General features: G+C 38.2%; 1 protein-coding gene across 2 annotated transcripts in view; it reads right to left on the bottom strand.

Annotated features, from left to right (window-relative positions):
- The window catches only part of NFIA (nuclear factor I/A), a 621436-nt gene that overhangs the window by 171646 nt on the left and 426998 nt on the right, over positions 1-22792 (bottom strand). For both annotated transcript variants that reach the window (XM_011973872.1, XM_011973873.1), the window contains exon 3: positions 13367-13432. In XM_011973872.1, the coding sequence (XP_011829262.1) occupies positions 13367-13432 (66 nt within the window). The remainder of the gene's footprint in view (positions 1-13366; positions 13433-22792) is intronic.

The raw sequence follows: 22792 nt of genomic DNA, 5'->3' as shown, positions 1-22792 counted from the left end.
TGGCTCCCTTCAAGGACCGCCAGTTGGTAACTACTCCTCGAGCATGCGGTAAGGTTTACTTGCATGCCTTCCATGATATTGTGTTGCAAATCCACTAGAACTGAAAGGACACAGACGTTCTGCACTGCTACTTTTAGAACTGGCTCAAGCTCGGACAACAAGGTGCTTCGTTTTCCTTCTTCCTATTGTTTACGATCTTACTTAGACTTCAAAGCTGTAATGATGCATTAAACTTCAGCTTTCAGTTTGGGCAGCGTTTGCAATTTTAAAAGAAGATAAACCTCTCTATGGAGTTAACATGATCTGTGAATGTGGGACCTGCTAGGAACCAGATATCCTAATGAACTTTGTCTTGCTCACTTGAAATGGAGAATTAACCAATTCTTTTAAATAATTCAGAAATCTAAAATGAAAGGAATGGGGCGCAAATTTCTATTGTACTGCACAAAACATGGGGAATAAAAAGAAACATTTTATGTTTTCAATAAAACTACACTCCCACATCTTTTGCAAGTGAAACACTTTCAAATTTATTGGCAATCATAATTGTTTTATGCCATCTAACAAACATAATGGCATCTGGTATAAATACCTTGCAACTAACCTCATTTTATAGTCTCCACCTCCAGCAGAAAAATCAAATGAAAATTTAGTCTATTGCTTAAAAATATCTATTAAAGTACCATATACTCATAATACTTGAGACTGTAGAAAAAAAGAACAAAGAGTGTTCATAAAAAAATAAGAATGTAATTTTTCTATAAAAATGTTATTTTGTCAAACAACAACAACAACAACAACAAAAACTTAAAAACAAGATGTCCCCTGGCACCTGGTTCATGTCTATGAGGCAATGAGGTGGATGAGAGAGAAGGTGAGCTACATTTTATTATCTATGATGGATTGCTGCAAGTGCTCTGCACTTTCCACATATCTACATCCAGACATATAATCCACCCAGAAACAGTCCTGTTAGTTCTGAGGACATAGTTAAGCCTGTGGGTGCCTGAACAAGGCTGAGGCAGATACCTGGGAAGATGAGATAAGAAATAAAGGAAGAGATGACGATCCCAGATGAGAGCAAAACAAGAGGAAGGAAAAGGAACTAACATTGTTTGTGCTCAGAACAAAACAGCAACGAAAACACATTTCCTGGGAAGGTGATGACATCGCACCTTATACATTAGAAAATAAAAGTCTAAGAGTTTAAATAACTTGTTCAAATTTATACAGTCAATACATTATAGAACCAGAGTTTGAATTCCATTCTTTCTCTAACACAATGTCATGGTTAAGCAGTTAAGACTCTGGACTTACAGTAAGTTTGAACACCCTTATGCCTTCTTGACTGCGGGCAAGCTACTTAAATTCTTTGTGTCTCAGTTTCCTAATCTGTAAAATGGGCACACTAATAGCACCTATCTCCATAAGATGATATAAGATCATGAATATAGAACTCAGCACAGTGCATGGCTCTGGTGGTCATGAGTAAAAATGGGCCACCCTGATCACCTGTTGGAAGGAACATGGTTGCCTAACAGGGCTGCTCCTCTGAATTCACCGCCACATTTGCTTAAAGGCCACACTTCCTCCAGGCTGTTTCCAGCCAACAACTGAGGGAGAGGATACCAACACAGACCCATTCCTATAAAACACAGAATTCTTCCAACGGGGGACTGAAGCTCAGGGACTCTCCATTGGCATGGCCAAAACTTACTTAGAAGCTTACTCCAGGCACAGTGGCTCACACCTGTGATCCCAGCACTTTGAGAGGTTGAGGCAGGTGGATCTCTTGAGCACAGGAGTTTGAACCCAGACTGGGCAACATAGTGAGACCCTTGTCTCTACTAAAAATACAAAAAATTAGCTGGGCTTGGTAGTGTGTGCCTGTAGTCTCAGTTATTTATTAGGCTGAGGTGGGAGCATCACCTGAGTCTGGGAGGTTGAGGCTGCAGTGAGCCGTGATCATGCCACTGCACTCCAGCCTAGGCAATGGGAGTGAGAGCTCTGGCATTCTTCCAACCCAATCCCTCATTCTTCCCTCCTCCTTTCCCACCTGTCAGAATTGTACTGCAGCCTAAAGTTTCTCTCAACCTATTCTTGCTCTGTCCCCCTTTATATTTTATAGATATTGCCCCAATAAATCTCTTGCACATCTAATCCTATCAGGACATATTATTCTTGGAGGACCCAAACTAACATAATGGCACACAGAAAGTCCACAATGAATGTGAGCTACTATTATGATTATTATCATCAAAAATAATTATTTTTGTTATTATCTGCCTCTAAGCCCAATACAGTTTAACTCTATTTTAAAAATTGTTTTCTTTGAATCTGTGAACATTACTCTTTTTTTAAAAGTAGGAGGATTCAAAGGTTATACTATATTTCTTTAACATGTTCAAACAAGATTTGTCATACCTAGCAAAGTTGTCCCAATTACAAATGAAAACATATACATTTATCATTCCATATTGCACATAAAAGATATGGCCCCTTCTATTTTCAAGTTTATCAGAAATGCCATTTCTCTACTTCACCTTTGTATGTGCGAATTCCAAATGCTCTATTATTTGACTGATTTCCTGTTTTCATCATCTTTCATGAGTAAATGGTCTGTCAGTGACTGGATGTATGTGCTCACATAGTGTCCCAGTGGCTAACTCAATTAATATACGACTAATTAAACTTATACACTCACTTTCATGGGCTGAGTGGCTCTCAACTATTATATTGTACCTATTGACTGTGCCTCACAAGTGGTTTATTGTTCCAAGAAAACTACTGGGCTAGGTACCAGCAGATGCGGGAGGAATGGAATTTAAGCAGCCAAGTCACTAGAACTTTGTAGTACTCTTCCCAGATTTCATTTTCAGTGGGTGAAATTCCAGTGGTTTGGCCTTTTGTGATCAGTGAAATCATCGCAGACTAATCAAACCTTCTCATACACTGCTGTTACTATTGCCTATGTAACCTCCACAGGAGTATGTGGAGAATTACAACTGGTTGCCAGATAAAATACAAAACTTAGTCTAGATAAACAATGAATACTTTGTTTGTATATTTCATGCAATACTAAAAAATTATTCATTGTTTATCTGAAATTCAAATTTAACTTGGCATCTTGGTTTTTTTCTTCTTGCAGGGGCGGAGGGGTGTGGGTGACAGAGTCTTGGAGGAGTGTGGTGACAGAGTCTTGCTCTGTTGCCCAGGCTGGGGTACAGTGGTGCAATCTCGGCTTCCTGCAACCTCCTCCTCCTGGTTTCAAGCTATTCTCCTGCCTCGGCTTCCCGAGTAGCTGGGATTACAGGTACGCACCACAACGCTCAGCTAATTTTTGTATTTTTAGTAGCGATGGGGTTTTGCCATGTTGCCCAGGCTGGTCTCAAACTCGTGGCCACAATTGATCTACCTGCCTCAGCCTCCCAAAGTGCTGGGATTACAGGTGTGAGCCACCATTGTGCTACATTTGGCAACTACTAAGGAACAATATCCACCTTCATGGTGAATATATGTGAGACATGGGGGTTATAATCTAATGGGGTCACAAGAGCAGGGTTAAGCTGAAACTCCACAGATTCAGACCTCCCTTTTGAAAAATAATTGTTTACACAATTGGGTACGTAAAACCAAATATTATTCCATGCAAGTAACTTGGCTTTTAGTAATACATGCATGAGGGAAAACCTTTGGAGGTACTAAAAGATATTGCCATGACAAATCAAAGAGTCTCATTCCTTAACAATGCTATGAATTAGGCCTTTGTGTACAACTCCACACTAAACTCTGTCTACTTTGCTTCCCATTGAAAACTCAGTATCTAGAACAGTGACTATCACAGTGTAGGGGCTCAGGACATATCTACTGTAGTGAGAAATGAATGGACTCATATGTGCATTCTTCCAGAGGATGGGTTTTCAAGGATGTGCCGTATCTTTTCCCTGGTTTACAAGATCCAATATGATTTGCCTTCCTGCTACTCATCTCCAACTATTCTCTCCCTTGTTTGTACTCTTCAAGCCACAACAACCCCCTTAGTGTTCTTCCAGCATGTCTCAGGGCTGTTATATTTAACGTTCCCTCTTATTAGAATAAAAGTCCCTAATATCTGCATAATTCACTTCTTTGACTTCATTAGGACTTAACTCAATGTCAACACATCAGAAAGACCTTCCTTTACCACCCTTTATAAGACAGTACCCATAACCTCCCTTCTTTAATCCCTTATATTGCCTTATTTTGTTTTATAATGTTTGATGCCACTCGGCATGTGACATGTGTATTAACCAGTTGACTGTCTCCTTCCCCAAGAAGGTAAGCTCAATTAAGAGCAGGATTTTCTGTTTTGCTCAGTGTGATGCCTAGAACATGCCTGATTCTTAGAGTGTTGAATGAATGAATGAACAAATGGTATCTTTTCCCTTTTACTAGACTGTCAGGTTCTCAAGAGCAGGATGTCTGCTCTATCTCTGTACTCCCTTAACATATGCAAATATGCAATAGCTAGCACAAATATATCCAGCAATACCTTTTTTTTTTTTTTTTTTTTTGAGACGGAGTCTTGCTCTGTCGCCCAGGCTGGAGTGCAGTGGCGCGATCTTGGCTCACTGCAAGCCCCACCTCCTGGGTTCACGCCATTCTCTTGCCTCAGCCTCCCGAGTAGCTGGGACTACAGGCGCCCACCACCATGCCCAGCTAATTTTTTTGTATTTTTTTTTTTTTTTTTAGTAGAGACAGGGTTTCACCACGTTAGCCAGGATGGTCTCAATCTCCTGACCTGGTGATCTGCCTGCCTCAGCCTCCCAAAGTGTTGGGATTACAGGTGTGAGCCATCGCACCCGGCCTATCCAGAAATTCTTAAGAACAATCTGTTAAATTACTTATGAGAAAACTGAGGTACAAGTCTTTAAGTGACTTGGACAACTGATTTTCCCTTAACAGATGCTCAGTGTCAGGCTTTTAATGGCAAGTCTCTTTTGCTAATTTGACCTGTTCAGAAGCTGTGATTTGCCGCCTTCTTGTTCATCTCTGAGTTTACAAGTGCTACTGGCTGAGAAGCTCTCTGGTTGTAAAATACCTACAGAGATCTAAGCAAACACTGACTTTCTTTCGTGGAGAGATTGTTGGAAAGCTATTCCTATTTTGCTGAGCCCTGCCACAATATCCTTACATTTCTCTTTTTGGATATTCACCATATGATGCCTGTGGATAAGCCATATGAGACTCCCTGGTTCCCTTTGGGTTAAAATCAACCAAGTATAGAAATTCACAACTGAGATGGGGCAGAGTAATCTGCAGCAAATAGTACCCCCTCCCCTCCATCCCTATTTGAGATATCCCAGTAGATTTCCTTAAGGACAAACTAATGCCAGGGGGAAAAGAGTTGCCCGGAGCTCTGTAAAACCTGAAGAAGAGAAAAAGAATGAGGAAGCTGCAGGGAGAAAAGGTGCCAAAAATCCTTGTGGCCACATGAATTTTTTCTAGCAGGCAACTAATCAATCTGGATTAGTGACTCCAAATCCCCAAATACATTATTTATATTACATTCAGTTTGCTAATATTATCCACAAATAGGTAATTCCTTCCAAAAAATAATGACAGGCTGAAAAACAACAAATTCACATTCCCATTTAAAATCAGAAGTGACCCTATTATTTGTGGCATGGAATGCTCATACCCAATTCCTGACCCCAGCTCGCCCCCCTGATCTTTCACCACACTGGTTTTTAATTGATGGGGAGGTATGGAAAGTGGCCATTAGAAGTGGTCCTTCTAAGGATATCTCTGTCAAAGGGTCCTGTCACACTAGTTCCAGGCTCAGATCACAGGGAAAACAGAGCAATGGCAGATGGAGCTGTAGCCAAACACCAGGTGCACCTTCTACCGCACTGTGATTTGATGACGGCTTCTCATTTGATTTCCTTTTTGAGCCCAATTCAGATACTGCATAAATTGTATTGCTTCATATTTTCATATTTTTAGAATCTAGATCTATGTATATATTTACACAATTCCAGACACATTCTAAATACACATGTTAAAATGCTTTTCTACTTGGAATGTTACATTCACTGGGCACTCCTGGGTCTCTCCTGGGACAAAAGTCACAGGCACAAATGAATTTGAGGACCAGAAAGAAATCCCTTTTTTTTCTTCTTTCCTGTGTAACTCTTTGTGTGTGAGGGGTTGGAGGTGGGGGGAGCAGGGAGGGGAAGATGTCTGAAACAGACCACCCAGTCAGTCCATTTTAGAACTTGAAAATCAGGGGAATAGGATCTAAAACATTTCCTATTTTGGCTACTAGCCAACTAACCTAAAGTCTGTTCAGCTAGTTATTCTCTGTGTGTAGACAATAAAACACCCATAATGTGTGAGGATAAGACTACTTTAAAATGGCTACAAATCTCCCCCCACACCCCCCATTTTTCAGTTGAAAAGGCGCCTTAAGTACACTGGATCCTGTGGCTTAAGCTCTGCAGCTTCCAGTGCGTCATGCACTTGGGGAAGCCCCCAGCCTAGGATGGCACCTCATCTTTCACAGAGCAAGACTCAGGAATTTCCTTTGTCTGGAGGCATTTCTAAGGAGCGTTTGCAAACAATGATGGGTCACACCTGCTAACCATACTTAAGAAAGCAAAATTCACCTAGTTTCAGACTGAAATTTCAGATGAAACCAAATTCTAGTTCCCTAGTCTCTTAAAGAAGAGAGACTAGCTCCATTGCATTGCTGAAAATTCATCAGTCAGAATTTAATTATACAGATCTGGAAACCAGAAGGCATTTAGGTTTTAATGTCTCCCTGAGTTGGGACCTTTACATATTTTAGAATATTGATCATAACTGTTATTGCTGCTATTTTGGTGGTCACTCTACTGTGTCTGTCCCTGCGGGGTTTTTTGAAAGAACACTGCAGAGAAGAACTGTTGCTAGGTAATTGTAAAAGAAAGCCATGTAAATTATGAAATATTGATAAATTGCATTTACAAGTCAATGGTGCTAGAATGCTCCTTCTTTCCCAGTAAAACATAAACTGTAAGGTTGCATTGCCTCCAAAATTTTTTAAATCACCCAACTAAATGACACATTAATCAAAACAGTTCCTAAAACAAGCAGTTCATCCAGCAGTGACCATTTTTGCAGTTTTGAATTATCAATTTTATTTTGCCTTCCCACTAGATATAAATATTGCAATATAACATTGTAATATATCTACTATACATGTGAGGAGGTAGTAAAAACAATTTAAAACATTAAACAAGAAGGCCCACAATTTTTAAAAAGAATAATGTCAGATAAAAAATGTTTATCAGAAAGAGAAAAAGAAATTTATAGGTTTCTTTTCTCAGCCCCAAATTACAAAGTAAATCCTACACATAAATCTTTTTTTTTTTTTTTTTTGAGATGGAGTCTCGTTCTGTCACCCAGGATGGAGTGCAGTGGTGCGATCTCAGCTCACTGCAACCTCTGCCTCCTGGGTTCAAACGATTCTCCTGCCTTAGCCTCCTGAGTAGCTGGGATTACAGGAATCTGCCACCACGCCCAGTTAATTTTTTGTTTTTCTTTTTTGTATTTTTAGTAGGGAACGGGTTTTACCATGTTGGCCAGGCTGGTCTTGAACTCCTTACCTCAAGCGATCCACCTGCCTTGGCCTCCCAAAGTGCTAAGATTACAGGTGTGAGCCACTGTGGCCGGCCCTACACAAAAATCTTAAGTCAGGAAGTCAGTAGCATTAAAACTTATTTCATAAACATTAAAAATTCAATGAGTTAAATAATAATGCGTGAAATACCAACAATTGTGGATGAAAAGAAGTACATTCCTTGTTCACCTAGCAACATTTAACAATGACACCTCTTTTAACAATTCAGGATGCGAACGACACAAATGAAGATGGTGAACATGAAAGCTAGATTCTACCAATACTCCAGGGTAATTTTCAAATTGGCAGGTAGAGCTGGAAATTTTCAAAATCTGGGGCAAGCATCATGATTAATGGGCTTCCACTGATTGCAAAGACCCATCTGAGGGTTGATGCCACCAACATATGTGCAACTACCAGATAAATGAGGAGGAACAAACATGATTAAACCTAAATGAAATCATCTAAATACCAACTCTGATTTCTTGTTATAAATATCACATTTTAAAAACCACTAAGATAAAGTTATTACTAGCAGGCTGTGCAGGTGATGAGAAATAGCAAATAGAAGGGAAAAATAACCAGGTGAAGATAGCCTTTCTTTCTGGCAAGGGAGTCCCACATTTTCTTTTTTTAGTTAAAGGTGCTTTCACGGATAACAGTGAGAGCCAGTGGGGGTGTGTTTTCAGAGTGCCAACGTTGGCCAATACTGTTGCCTCAGACACTGACTCAGTGCAGCCCTACAGAAGCGTGCCTTGAATTAAATAAGAAGGCTATCACATGAGCTTTACCCTCATTAATGACTGACCTGATGCACCACAGAATGCAAGCTCGGAGGACCGTTCACAGGCCCTGTAAATATCAGGCAGGCACTTCAAATGCTCTGTCCCATAAATATGTTTAAAGTAACCAGAGTATATCAGGGGAGTTCACAAAGGTTGTTTAAATAGATGTTCTAAGTCAAAAGTACAACAAATGAGGCTTAAAACCTTCAGGAGCTCTGGAAAATCCAGATTCAGTGATATACCAAAGGATTAAAAGATACCAATCAGAGCTGGGAACTTTGTCTGAACTGCATTCCCTATGGTAATCAAGCATCATGCATAAACTGAAATGGTGATATTTCAAACATCTGACCACACCTGCTCATTGAAGTGGGGGTGGGGACGGGCAGGAAGTGGAGAGGGACAACTTGATGTCCTATTCCCATTAGTACCGAGCCCTCAGTTTTGGTTTCCTAGACCTACTAGTTACATCTGTTAATCTCTGTCCATGTGTCTGAGCACAGCCTTCCCCCATACCCAAATTAGGTTTTCAGCTTCCCCAGAGCGTTTTGTTTCGTTTTTTTTTTTTCTTAAAATCTCTAGGTAAATCAACAGTGAACAGATACTCCAAAAATATTTGGAAGTAATGACAATATATTCATCTACTTAGGAATTTTATTCATTAAGCAAATAAGTACTAGGTGCCCACTAAGTTCAAGGCACAGATCTAGGTACTGTGAAGGATCTTTTTAAAAAGGAATTTGTCATAAATCCTACCCTTAATCAGCTTATAGTTTTTAATAAGCCAGATTCTATTTGGTTTGTGCCAAGGAAAAACTCAGCTAAAATTAAAGACATCTAGGAGGAGTCTCTTCTTTCCAGAATCACCTTCTTGAGCACTCATTCTGAAGGTTCCAGCAACTCTGAATCCTTTTTGCAATTCCCTGGTTCTCAAACTCATGGGAGATGAACAGACTGTCAGGATAAAACAAAATGGGAAAACAGACGTGGCACCATGGGGACTGTGGGGATTTGGGAAACCTATGTCTGACATTTCAGAGCAGGGTAAGTACCCACAAAAGATGTCTCTAAAAGTCTTGGTATATTTCTGACGCCATTCCCTTCCACTCGAAGGCTCCCAGCTTTGGACCTCTTGAATATACGTACTCGTTGTAAATATGACAAGCTTTAACTGGAAGGTAGTAATGATAACCTTCCTTTGAGTCCTTACTGTGAACCAGGCAGAATGCTATTTTGTATGCATATTCTCAGTTTAACACTCATGAGATACGTCCTTTTAGTATTTCTTTTCTTTTCTTTTTTTGAGATGGAGTCCTGCTCTGTCACCCAGGCTGGATGAAGTGGCACCATCTTGGCTCACTGCAACCTCTGCTGCCTGGATTCAAGACAGTCTCTTGCCTCAGCCTCCCGAGTAGTGGGATTACAGGCATGTGCCACTATGCCTGGCTAATTTTTGTATTTTTAGTAGAGATAGGCACCATGTTGGCCACGCTGGTTTCGAACTCCTGACCTCAAGTGATCCACCCACCTCGACCTCCCAGAGTACTGGGATTATAGGTGTAAGCCATTGCACCTGGCCTCCTTTTGGTATTTCTATTTTATTGGTAAGAAAGCTGAGATTGGCATGTACCTTACTCAGTCGCTCAGCTATTACTTAATTTGAACTCAGGTCTGTTTGACTCCAGAAGCAGAGTTTTTACCCATTATACTATACCAATTTTGAGTTTCAGAGACTCTGATATTTTATCTCTGGGCTTCAGATAATTCCTTCAAAATTCCCATCTAATGCTCTAATTGGGCAAAGATTTGTTTTCTTTTACAGTTGAGTCTTAAGGGAGTACAAGAAAAGAAAGCAAAAATTCCACAGAAAAAAACAGACTAGTTGGCCAGGGAAGAAACAGCTGCATCCACTTTAGGTAAAGTTACATGGCCCAGTTTACGATTTGGGATGAAACAGTGTATTACCATTTGTCTATTCATTCTCCATGGTTTAGTAGGGAAATACCATTTGTTTCCCATTACCTTTCTCAAGAGCTAGGGTAAAAAAAAAATTATTTTCCTTCCCATATACAAACATACACACACACACACACACACACACACACACACATCTATGTGAAGTAAAGAGTTCCCATTTTATTTGAAGAATCAAGTCTGTTACATCTTCCAAAATGTCTTAGAGCTTTGTTGATACACCTATGAGAGTTCCCTCTTTCAAAACAAAAACAAAACACACAAGAACCTCTCAGGAATTCATCTTCATATCCTGAGGTAATGAAGAAGAGGAAACATTCTCTTGATCAACGCAACACCAGAGAGTGGAACCTTATCTAATGCGTGTAAATACCAAGCCCTGAATCTTCATTTATTCCTTTTGGGATTAGATGTCTTTAAGGAAGAGAGGAAAATCATTTTTCCTCCACGAACTTCATCTGAGACTGACAAGAGGCAGCAAATTTAGTAGGCTGATAATTCTTCAACTAGGGCTAAGATAAACCAGCTTCTACTACTTTTTCTTTGAAACAAATAGAAAACTGAAAGACAGGAATTTATTACTTTATCTCCTCGATATTAATACTTTCTTTCTTTGAACTCACACGATTTCCCCAAAATGACAGTGTAAATCCTGAGGTAGCATCAAGTGATCTGAGGTTAAAAGTGAACTTGGCTAGTATCTCTCTGCCTTTGGCCGAAAAATCCAGGCTCAATCCTGGTTGCTTTCTGGAATGGGAAACACACAATATTGGGATTGCAGGCAGCTCCAGAAAGGCATGCCAGGCCTCTCATGCTCTCAATTTATATTTGCATGTGAACAGCTTGTTGGCCATTTTATGAAGACAGATGAATCGCAGGCATGCTAGAGGGGCGGCCAGACCTAAATACGCGAACTACACACCCGTACAGTCCACACATTTTTGAAGATGAAAATAAAATTATACCTCTGGAGACATCTTTAGGGAGATTATGCACAAATACAATATGTAGAAAAAAGTGGAACTTTGAAAGCATCACCTGCGAGTCAAGTGGAAAATAAAGAATGAAACTAGTCTATAAATACCACTCTTTAAAATGTCAACAAAAAATAAGATGTAGCGTATATGACACTAAAAACAAACCTCCAGAGTTCTCTTTTTTTTTTTTTACTGCCTGCTTTAAAAAGACAACTTTGATAAAGAAAATATCACCAAAATACCAGGATGAGGAGAGGAATTGCCAGGCAGTCCCTATTTAATGCTAGAAGCCAGCAATGTAATCAAATTTCTCATGGGTAGGAAATGAAACATCTTCGGAAAAATGAGTGATAGGATATCTAATGTGGTAATCTTGATCCTTCACCCCACAATACCAACATAATTCCGTTTACCTATCTTTTCCAAAGATTGGATGGAGATCAACATGGAACAATGTACAGAACAACAAAAGGAAGAGACTCAAGCAATGGGGTCATTCAAAGTGGGTGAAAAACAAAGTATGGTAGAATTATATTGACAAGAAAAATAATAAAAGTCATAATGAACCACAGCTGACATTTTTAAAGCATAAACTCTATCAGAGATACTATGATGAGCATATTACACATATTATCTTACTTAACTCTTCCACAAGCAGGTAATATTATTACCCTGTTTTAGAGGAATAAATCTGAGAGGTTAAATAACCTATTCAGTATCACATAGGTAAGAAGAAATAGCAGAGGCAGAATTTGACTGCAGGTCACAGCCTGAGCTTCCCCCCGCAACCCGGAGATGGAGTCCTGCTCTGTTGCCCAGAGCTGGAGTGCAATGGTGCAATCTCGGCTCACTGCAACCTCCACCTCCCAGGTTCAAGCAATTCTCCTGCCTAAGCCTCCCAAGTAGCTGGGATTACAGGCATGTGCCACCACGCACGGCTAATTTTTCTATTTTTAGTAGAGACAGTGCTTCACCATGTTGGCCAGGCTGGTCTTGAACTCCTGACCTTGTGATCTGCCCAGCTCAGCCTCCCAAAGTGCTGGGATTACAGGTGTGAGCCACCACACCCAGCCCACAGCCTGAGCTTTTAATCACAGTGGCATATTCTCCCCAGAGGCCCTTCAAGGTAAAGCATTCCACCAGAGTCCTCAGTGCTATCAGCAAAGAAGAAGATTTTTGAATTTTATGAGATGGTGTCTGCGAAAGTATCTAATACAATGTTTGGTATACTAGGTACTGCTAGTTCATGTCTCTGCTTTTATTGAAACTGATAGTTTTATTCAATATAAAATTCCAACCCATGATAATCTTTTTCATACTTGTAGTGCCTGTCACAAGTTCCACATTTTACCAGATACTATGATATTCACATATAATGTGTGTTCTATTTTAATAAAGCATCTGCAACAGAAAATTTAGATATTTATGCAGCTGTGGAATTTAATGCTGTCCTGTATCCTCACTATTTTATTTTAGACAATTTAAAGTAGAAAAATTCTTCAAAGCATAGATTTTTTTTTTTTCTTATAGGAATTGGCAAAGTGTTGAGCTCGCAAAAGGCTTAAAACTGCTTGTGAATGAATGATCTTAAATCACTAGTGAAGATGATCACGGGGCATTTGCCACATTAAAGAACTAAAATGAAATGAAAAAGCCATGACTCCTCACTTAACGCTATTAAAAAAAATCTGATTTGGTAAATTAACCCCACTTCTCATAGTTTAATTGGGTAATCAACTTTCTTGGGAATTCAGGTTCTCATGGGCACCCTAATAGTGTTTCAGGCCAGGGGTCCTGAGGCTGCTGGGGTGATCCACAGAACAAGAAGTTGCCCTGTTAAAAGTAATCTACTTAAGTTTTTCCGAGTCTCTGGAGTTGTTCCTACCGTGGGCTACTTATAGGGTAGGCCCCCAAATCCTCACACTTAGTCGGCCTGCTGGCTGCTGTGGACTCTGAAAGCAGCAGCTAGAGTCCCAAGCTAAACTTACCATTTTCTGGCTGGTCCTTAATGTCAGCGTCACTTGGCTGGCTGGGACTTTCAGATTGACTTGAATCTGAAAAACATAAAAATACAGCCAAAAATTACAGGGTCTGCAAGGGAAAGTGGATCAGAGGTGCCAGACTTTCTCAAAAGGTTCAACCTATAAACTAAGAATGGGAACGTTACAGAAATGACATGAGACATGAAAAAAAGAAAGGACGGAAAGAGAAAAGAAAGACAGGGAAACGCAGCAGCAACTTGTGCCTTTAGAGAGGACGCTCCGGTTTGCGGACACCTACAGTGGCACTGGCTTTTGCCAGATCACAACTTGAAGCTCTTCAGCAACCATTCTCTTAGACCATCTCCAAACTGCTCTTCTCCACTATTCATACACTCGAGTCTGATAAAGACTTCATCCTTCATTACACACATCTGAAGCTTGATTCAGAACATAATAAAGTGTCAAAACATATTTTGAAGCTGGTATATAAAAGCAACCCAAACAACAGTAACAAGTTCTGTTGATATTTTGCTCTACATTCCAGCAACAGACTACGCAGACTAACACCATTAAATACTAGAGTCCTAATATTCCATCACATTTTCTTGAAATAACTGCTTAACTCAAAGAAGTCTTTCCGAAGGTACAAGTTTCCCCTACTTTATAAGAATTATTTTTTTCTTGTACTGATGCATTTGGGAGATCCTACAAGGATGTGTTTGCAAAAACAGATTTTTGTACACCTTTATAGAATTAAACATTTTTTAATTTAAAAAATATCATCATACTTTCAAACTAAAAAAGGAATTCGATTAACTTAATTTCTAAATGAAATAATTAAAAATCAAAGTAACTTAATTTTTAAATTAGATAAAAATTAACTTAGATCAAAAGAATTTCACAAAATTAGAAACAAGCATATTTATGGTACATTTTTGGGGGAGAGGAGAGAAAAAACAGGCAACATGTTTCAAGTGGAAAGTTTTTGATATAAAAAGAAAGTGTTGTCTGAGACTTGAAGTCGTTTACAACATTGTTTAATAGCAAACAAAAAAAATGTTTTTCAACAAAATCTCTGTATCTGTGGAGAGCTTGAATCCTAACTTCACCTTGACTTCACAGGTTTAGAATTAGTTGTCTGAAATTTGACCACATTTCTGCAAGTTTAATGTAAGGTCAAAAGGTCATGATGCTTAACTGTGATTAAACAGAAAATATTACTTCTCTAGCAACTGAGTTATAGCATCACCGCTCTCTTTCTTGGAGATGCTGCAGAAAGAAGTGGCACTACTAGTGACCTTAGGTCTAGGAATGCTAATTTATTACTTTAAAAGACTCCCTGCTTTTAAGCAAACGAAGATTTTAATTATAAGTGCTATAGTGAAAAGATCTATTTTTAAATTTTCAGATAATCTTAACCTGGTGACTACAGCAAAAATTCTATGTTGATTCAAAGGTTTAAATCACAGAAGATGCTAAAAAGTGAATTTTTATTTGAGTCTGGCAAAGTGACAGCTTTTATCGTTCTGTAACAATTGCCGCAGAGAAGACACAAACAAAATGTATTACTACATGCCAAAAACCTTTAGAGAAATCCTTCAGAATAAACTACAAAAATACAAAACCTGGACTAAAAATTAGAAATGCAAACAAATTTACATTGATCCATATTTAAATTTTTAACTACATAAATTAATATTATAGATATAACAAACAATTTAAAAATACAGCATGACTACCTTCTTTTTCTTCTAGGGAACAAGCCTATAATTTTACCATTAGAAATTACACATTAAATATTTTGAGTAGTAATTCAGTATGTTTTAGGAGAAAGACATACCTCCATTGTTTTTGTTCTGGACAATCCTAAACCATTAATTTCTATAACTAAAATGAAAGCAAAATATCTAATTTTGTTTTAGGGAAAATTAAAATTCTTGATCATGTCCTGAAACAGATACATAAAATTCAGCCAAACATAACATTTTCTTTGGAATAATACTAGCAAACATACATCTCTATCCATGTACTACTTCTACGTATAATATCTTTATAATTAATCACTTCTCTATGAATAAATGGAAAATAGTTTTATCTCAATTATTAGATATACAATAGCCAATTACACTTCTGATATTTATCCATTAATATTAAGGCAAAAAGGGATAAAGAAAGATGCTAAATTTTTTTTTAATATATAATCTGAAAGTGGACTTCTTTCTTCTTTTCACTTTTTGTTTATATTTGGTTTGCCACCTACCTTTACAGAAATATAGCATAATAGAAAACATGAACAGCAATAAAAGATGAATATTAGGGATGTTGAAAGAAAGTTTAAAATTCCAAGCCACAGAAAAATAAGCAAACCAACAGCAAAAGAGTGAGTGTCAAGAAAATGCTCAGAGTTGGTCTGCAAGGGGCCGCGGCGTTCTCGTGAAAGCTCAGATACAAACACTGGAGAAGGCATCTAGCCAAACTGAAAACGGAATTTATTTTTTCTAGTTTTATTCCAAAGCTGGGGACACTGCTATCCATCTGAGGACTGCATACTAAAATGCACCATCCTGCCAGGTAAGGGGCAGGCAAAGCCAAACATCTACATGAAAATGTACATGATCTCAAAACTTCAATAATTATTTTCTACCCTGGGCAGTTCAATACCATTTTCTTTTTCAGCCAAGGAGGAGGAAAACTACCCAGTCTTAGTGCTATTCTCTGCTGAGGATGCATGGACACTCTTTCCGGTATTGCAAAAGGTCACTGATGCTGTTAAGTGTGGAGCCAACCAGGTGACCAGAATTACAAATTAATTTCTACCCATGCATAATTGATACAAATGAAAGATCTCTTTCTCAAACATTTGCATTAAAACACTATCAAGAAGGTTAACAATTAATTTACTTTTCTCCTTTATATACTCCATAGACACCTGTCAGAAGCCAAGGTAACTGTGTCTTACTCTTTTGGACAAATATCACGTGATTGATCGATTTCTACCACCTTAAATAATTAGGAACCTAAGAAAACAAACCCAACTGCATAGAACTGCATGTTCTTCTTGTATCCGAGTCTCCCATACCAGTGAGTTTCTCTTGCTTACTGGTTGAAAGCCAGAAGATTTGTATATTACAATGAAGAGAGTATTTACTCACACTGTGTTTAAAGGATGGGGTTGGAAATGCTCTTATAAGGAAGTACATTAGGGTTATCAATTTTTTTTTCCTATCTAAGGATTTGCTTTTTGTTTAAGGAAACTTAGACTTCAACCTAACCTTGAAAAGCAATGTTTCTTTGGGTTTTTAAAAAATTTATGAGCAGAAATTTAAACCTAAAATAGACAGGGTTTGCATGTACGAGGCTAGGTTAAGAACTCTTAATTGAACTGGTAGCCATCCATCTATGCAGTTTTATGGCGCCTACAACTATATTGCCGGAGTACTCAGACAAAGATAGTTCACTGTCAACATAATCACTAGGGAAAGGAATAAAATAAATCCTAATGCCTACATATTAGTCTCTGCTTCCAAACGCTTGTACAGTGCAAGAACGGAAATCTTGTACTGGATTTGCTACATGTATACATATACGGCTCCTCAAACCTCAGGTCTACTCCTCTTCAGAATGAAACTTCAGTACTCCTTTGGGGAAGGTGAGGAATGACAAAAACATGTTAGTATGGTAAAATGGATGAGGCAAAAATATAAATATCCCTTCCATGTATTTTATGTTCTTTAGGGAAGAAACAAAGATAGAATATTGCTGAATCTTCCCTTTCACCTAGAATTAAACATTTTGTCCTCTCCAGTCCTTCTTTCATTGCAAACGTATCTCTTACAGTGTGATTAATATTATGCTGTAGTAAGGTCTGTTTAAACCATCTCCTGAGAATGTCAGCTTCTAAAGAAGAGTTCCTTCCTACTCTTCTCTTATCCCCGGTACTTTCCACAGGGTGCCTGGCCCAGCCAAGGAGTTCAATAACTGCTGAACTGAAGAGATGAATTTTCAATTGTTGTTCGGCTTTCTAATACTGAACCACTGTCAGTGACTGAAAAATATACTAAGCTTACACCTGAAAGGGGAGTGGGACTTCTAAGATGAGAAAGGAGGGCAAAAAGTCCTTTATCTCTGCTTGATGCCTTGCTTCTTGAGACCTGGCAAGGGAATATAAGGCATATCCCTCTGGTTTGTGAGTGGTTTGGAAATCTTACACAGTGTTTAGAAATTGCAGGCAATCATCTCCTATGATCTACTGGCCCACGCAGCACAGAGGCTGAGCTGAAGGCCGTATCTGACACATAGGAGGCCCTCCAGAAATGTATACAGGTTAAAATGATGAATGATGGAGGAATATTTCACACATTTAAAAATTACAAAGATTAAGAGAAACCCACCATATTCTGGTGTCTGTAGACTACCTCAAAATCCTCACAACTGCTGTTGTAAGTTGCTTGATAAAGGAAAAGCAGACACACTGGTGAGGAACCCTTCCCACCCTAAAACAAACCAACGTCATTCCTGGTCCATCAACATGACAGCAACCAAAGTCTATGGACCATAAAGGCATAAATTCTGGCTCCACTAGAAAAATAATATAGTCTAAATTTCAGCCTCCCTACATGCATAATGATTTGGCTAAAGATGAAGTCTGAAGAGCCTTTGTTAGAATTTTATGTCCAGTTTTAAATCTCCCAAATTAAAAGACGGTATGAAGAAACCAGAAGGCGTCCAAACCCAAAAATATTAGTGAAAGAAATAAAGTGAAAATTCCACTCTCATGAGCTAGAGTTGCTTGTAGTATAAAAACTAAAAGACAAAGACAGAAGTGAATACTTTCCTGCAAATAAATGAAGAGTTAGGAACATTTCTGAGGTAAAAGAAAGTAAGGAGTAAGGGTGATTACACTCTGAGTGTAATAAGCGGTTATCCTCTACAATTTTGGACCTTAAAGATGTTCAAAATTTAGATAAGTTTTAGTTTCTTAGGGTTTGGAAAGATAAGTACTCTGCAAAAGAGTCAGGCCAAAGAATTCAATTTTTGATATCTATAAGGTTATAATAGAAAAATAATTCTGTTCTTATGAGTAACATAATTATTAAAATTACTCTATTTTGATCAGTCAGTACCATAAGTTTATTACATTAACGAAATCCAGAAAATCAAATAGCCATAATAGTCACATTTTGCTTATTAGTCTCACAGCTGCAGTTACAAAAGAAATGATTATTGCAATACTTTATAATATTTAGGAAAATTATCTATTTTTTCCAGTATGACCGTGACCTTAAAGACTGAAGTGTAAGGAAAATATTTGAAAAACCTTATTTGAGAATGTATAATGTCAGCACACAGGTGTACATAGGTATATACAATTTGTAGCTTAAGGGTAAACATTGATGAATACAACACCATCAGCTAAATATAATATTATCCATCACGGTCTGGTTAAGAACAAACAGAAATCTGTAACACCATTACTAAATCTGGACCACCGAAAATATGCAATTATTATTAGCATTTCCAGAGAATGAATAAAATCTTCTAAGCTCAGTGAATAACCAAACTAATATTTAAGGTCAAGTAATGTACACAACTGTGGCCCGCTTAATGAAAAATTAACATACAATAACCTAGTTCCCAAAACAGATAAATTATGAGGTGAGTCATACCATAAAAGTTTTCTTCAGCTTTAAAAATGGAAACACTCTGTGGTTCTTTAAGTGGGAAATCTTATCATTACTGGATTTTAAATACAAAATTTGATCTTTATAACTTTCCCAGCAAGCTAGAATTGAGTGTTTGTCTAGATATATGTACATGGTAACTGTAGTAATTAATGTATGCAGAGTGAGTCCTTTATCGAAGGGAGATGGGGAGCTGTGGCGGGGTGCAGGGGAACTCCTAGCTCCAGAAGGACCAGGCTAGTCTGCACACATTGGTCCTCATCTCCTCTATTCCTGATTCGGACAGGGAGCAAGGTCTGTGTTGCTGCAGCCGCCACTTGGAAGGGTTCCCTTCACCAGACCACCCTGGGGGCTGCCAGCTGCTCTGGAGATCCACCCCTTAGTCACTCCCCCGTACTGCACTGTCAAGGCCTACTTAAGATTGTTACATAATCTAGGTTACTACCATTTTCTTTCTCAAAACTTTTCTTTTTGTAATGCCTTTCTGGCCATGAGTTTGTGATATATTAAATTTACAGAAATTCAATTTTTCTGGTGTTTCATTAATGTTGGTATTCCAGGGCCCATCTGTTTAGTCGGTACTGTGTACGATGATAAGACTGTTTAAGTTGAAGAGTGAGTCAACTGCCTTATCACCTACTCATCAATGTGTTATTTTTCTACATGCACAAGGAGGTTGCAGAATGATACACAGTTCTAACACGTTGAGAAAAAAAATGAAATGGCATAACTATTGTTGTGTTATGACAGTGAGAGGAGGATCATTTCTAAGCTTTAAAAATGACAAATTCAGTCACTCTGAAAGTAATGACAAAATGACTCAATCATTAAACCTTCAATCTTCACATGAGGCTGAATTTCAAGTAATGATCAGCTTTCTCAGTGATGTTATAAACGAAGTCAATGGTAAGAAGCTGGTGATTATAAAAGATAGGCAAACACGATACTTTGACTAAGTTTACAACTTCTCACATTTTCTTTGACAAGACCCTTTGACTAAACCAAACTAAAATGTCTAGGTAATCATTTTGAATTTTGTTTTCCCCATAAGAGGTGCTATGTTCACAGCGGTGCCTGCTGATTAATTCAGAACTCAAGTTACTGAGTCTACCGGATCACCTACCCACTCCCATGTAAACAAAGACCTGCTTAAAAAGCCATCCCTGCAACATGACTGCATAGCAGAATTGTGCTTAATTTCCCCGTTTAGTCACTTTTTTCACAATCAAAATTAATCATAACACTAGGTTCTTGGAGTTCTTCAACAGAATGATATATACTTGAAGATTACTCATACAGCGATCTATACCACTTAATGTAGAAAATTTCCCTGCATTCTTTCCTACTATAAAATACATGCTTCAAATGAAAACGAAGCCTGAGTTATAATCTACATGCATTATTTTCATGTACCTGGATGTCTGTACAAAATTTTATTGAAATAATAAAATGCCCTCTATCAAGTAAAGACATGCTATTTAAGTCCAGGTAGCACCTTAAAGTACTAATTTTCTTGCATTCATATTCCACCACGGAAAGGAGTATGAAATGGTAAAAAGATGGTGTCCTAAAAACCTCAGCTATATCCTTTAACTATGCTGGATCTCAGTGTCTTCATCTGTAAAATGGAGACACTACTGATCATTTTGCCTAACTACATAACAGGATGTTGTGTGGCTCAAACAAAATAATGCAAGAAAACCTGGTTTTGAAACTCATAAAGGCCCCCCAAAAGGTACATTTACCTCTGTCATACAATCTTCACATCCCAACAAGTTTTGTGTTTCTTTGTAAAAATCAACCCCAACTGACACATGATGTGATTTTAGTATAAAACATCAGGAGCACAGACCTGGTTTTAAAGAACAGGTTCTTAATTCTCATATACTGGGAAAGAGATTATCTTTGATAATGGAAATGTAAATCTCAGCTTGCCGTTGTTTATTCCAGACAGGCATTTGTGTGTTAAGTCTGTTTATCAGGCAACACTTTGTCTAAGCCAGGAAGTAGTCAGTCTTTGTAACAAGATGTATGCAAATGAATTTCCCATGAGTCTCTGCAGCAAATTGTAGGAGAGAAAAAATAATTCCTTGTTACTTTACCAGCAAGAAGCTACCTCAAAAGTAGACCAGAGACAGAGAACTATGAGCTAGACTATGCTGATGAGTTTAAATGAGTCCTAAACATGTGCTCACAGTCTGTTGCTCTTTATTCTAAGCAGACTTGGTGCATTACATCTGTTTATCAGACAACACTGTCTGGATATTCAGGCTTTGGAACCTGTGTGAAAATGAACAGTGACCATAATCCCATGAAATAACCTGTCTGTGGCAAAACTCCAAACCTCCTGCACTTCAAGAATTCTCACCAACAGAAACACCCACAAAACCTTGGAAACTTTAAAAAAAATACATCCAGCTCTAACTCTTTGTCATCTATCATAAATAACTTTTGTACAGGCATTGGATTCCCTAATGGTAATGACAGATTCATGTCAGAATGGTGAATTTCATCATGCAAATTAGACTGATCAATAAAATATTTGCCAACAACAAATGCCTTATCAAAACAGAGCTTTTAAAATAAAATACTTTTCTATCACAACAGAAAGTTTTTATTCTCTAATTCTATTATTAAAATATTTGTCCCAAATCTTTTTTTAATCCTAATATAACCAATTCTTTTTTTAAAAAAAATTCTATATGTGAAGAGTTGAACAGTGTATTCATTTTCTTTTTGTTTTTCTTGTTGGTTTTCTACAGGGTTTGAAAATCTTACGGAAGGAATCGAATTGGTTTAGCTTGTCTTCCTAGACAAAATAAACACTTTAGGACTCTACTTGTTTGTATTCTCCTCAGTGGCGCTGTATGCATCAGCAGCTAAAAACAAAGAAACTTTTTAGCTGCTCAGACAAAATGCAGAAGCTTCCCAAACAACGAGGCAAGGGAGGGGGCACGGGTTCAGGGGAGGGTGGGGGTGGAGAAGTGTGCGGAGAGTCTGACAGTCCATTCAATATAGGGATGATGGCTATAATGCATCCAGGGTCCCCTTGCTAATTAAATATGCATTGGCACAGTTTTGATCGATGCAAGCCATGGATCAGATGACACACCTGCAAAATCTTGAGCCCAGAGCTCCCAGGAAAAGGGAAAATACAGTCTTGTCTCCTTATCTTTGTTTTCAAAGGCTCTCAATTTCTGTGCTTAGATATCTAATTTAATTCTCTCACCCCTCAGCAAACTGGATTAGGGAAGTCAATACTGCCTTTGTGCATCGACAGGAAAACACAGCTTTCCTTTTATTCAATTTAGCTATGACCTTTAGACAAAGATAATGACAACTGTCTAAAAGTAAGGTTAAGGCCTCAAGAAGAAGACTCTCACAACTAAGGCTCCCTAGAAATTTTGGATGACAAGGTGGGAGGGTTTACTGTGACATATCCCTTCCTGGTGAGAAAAAAAGGAAGAAAGGGAATTAAGAATTGGTGTGGGGGGATGGGGACAGGGGAGTAGAAGGGCAGGAAGATAACATGGTAGAAGAGGTTTGAAACCACAGAATAAATGACTAAACTCTGAAAAAATCAACTGGGTCTTGTCATATCCATAATCAGAAAATAATTCTGTGAAAGGATAGGAGTAAGAATGGCACAGTAACAATTTGCTTAAAAAAATGCAGAAGCCTTAATGAGAAGGTTGACGATTCTGTGGTTGGGTAAATCAGGAATTTCTTTTCCCCTTGAAGCATTTGAGAA

Source organism: Mandrillus leucophaeus, unplaced genomic scaffold (genome assembly GCF_000951045.1).
Source record: "Mandrillus leucophaeus isolate KB7577 unplaced genomic scaffold, Mleu.le_1.0 Scaffold14, whole genome shotgun sequence".
Classification (NCBI taxonomy): Eukaryota; Metazoa; Chordata; class Mammalia; order Primates; family Cercopithecidae; genus Mandrillus; species Mandrillus leucophaeus.
This window is presented reverse-complemented; position numbering and strand designations above follow the sequence as displayed.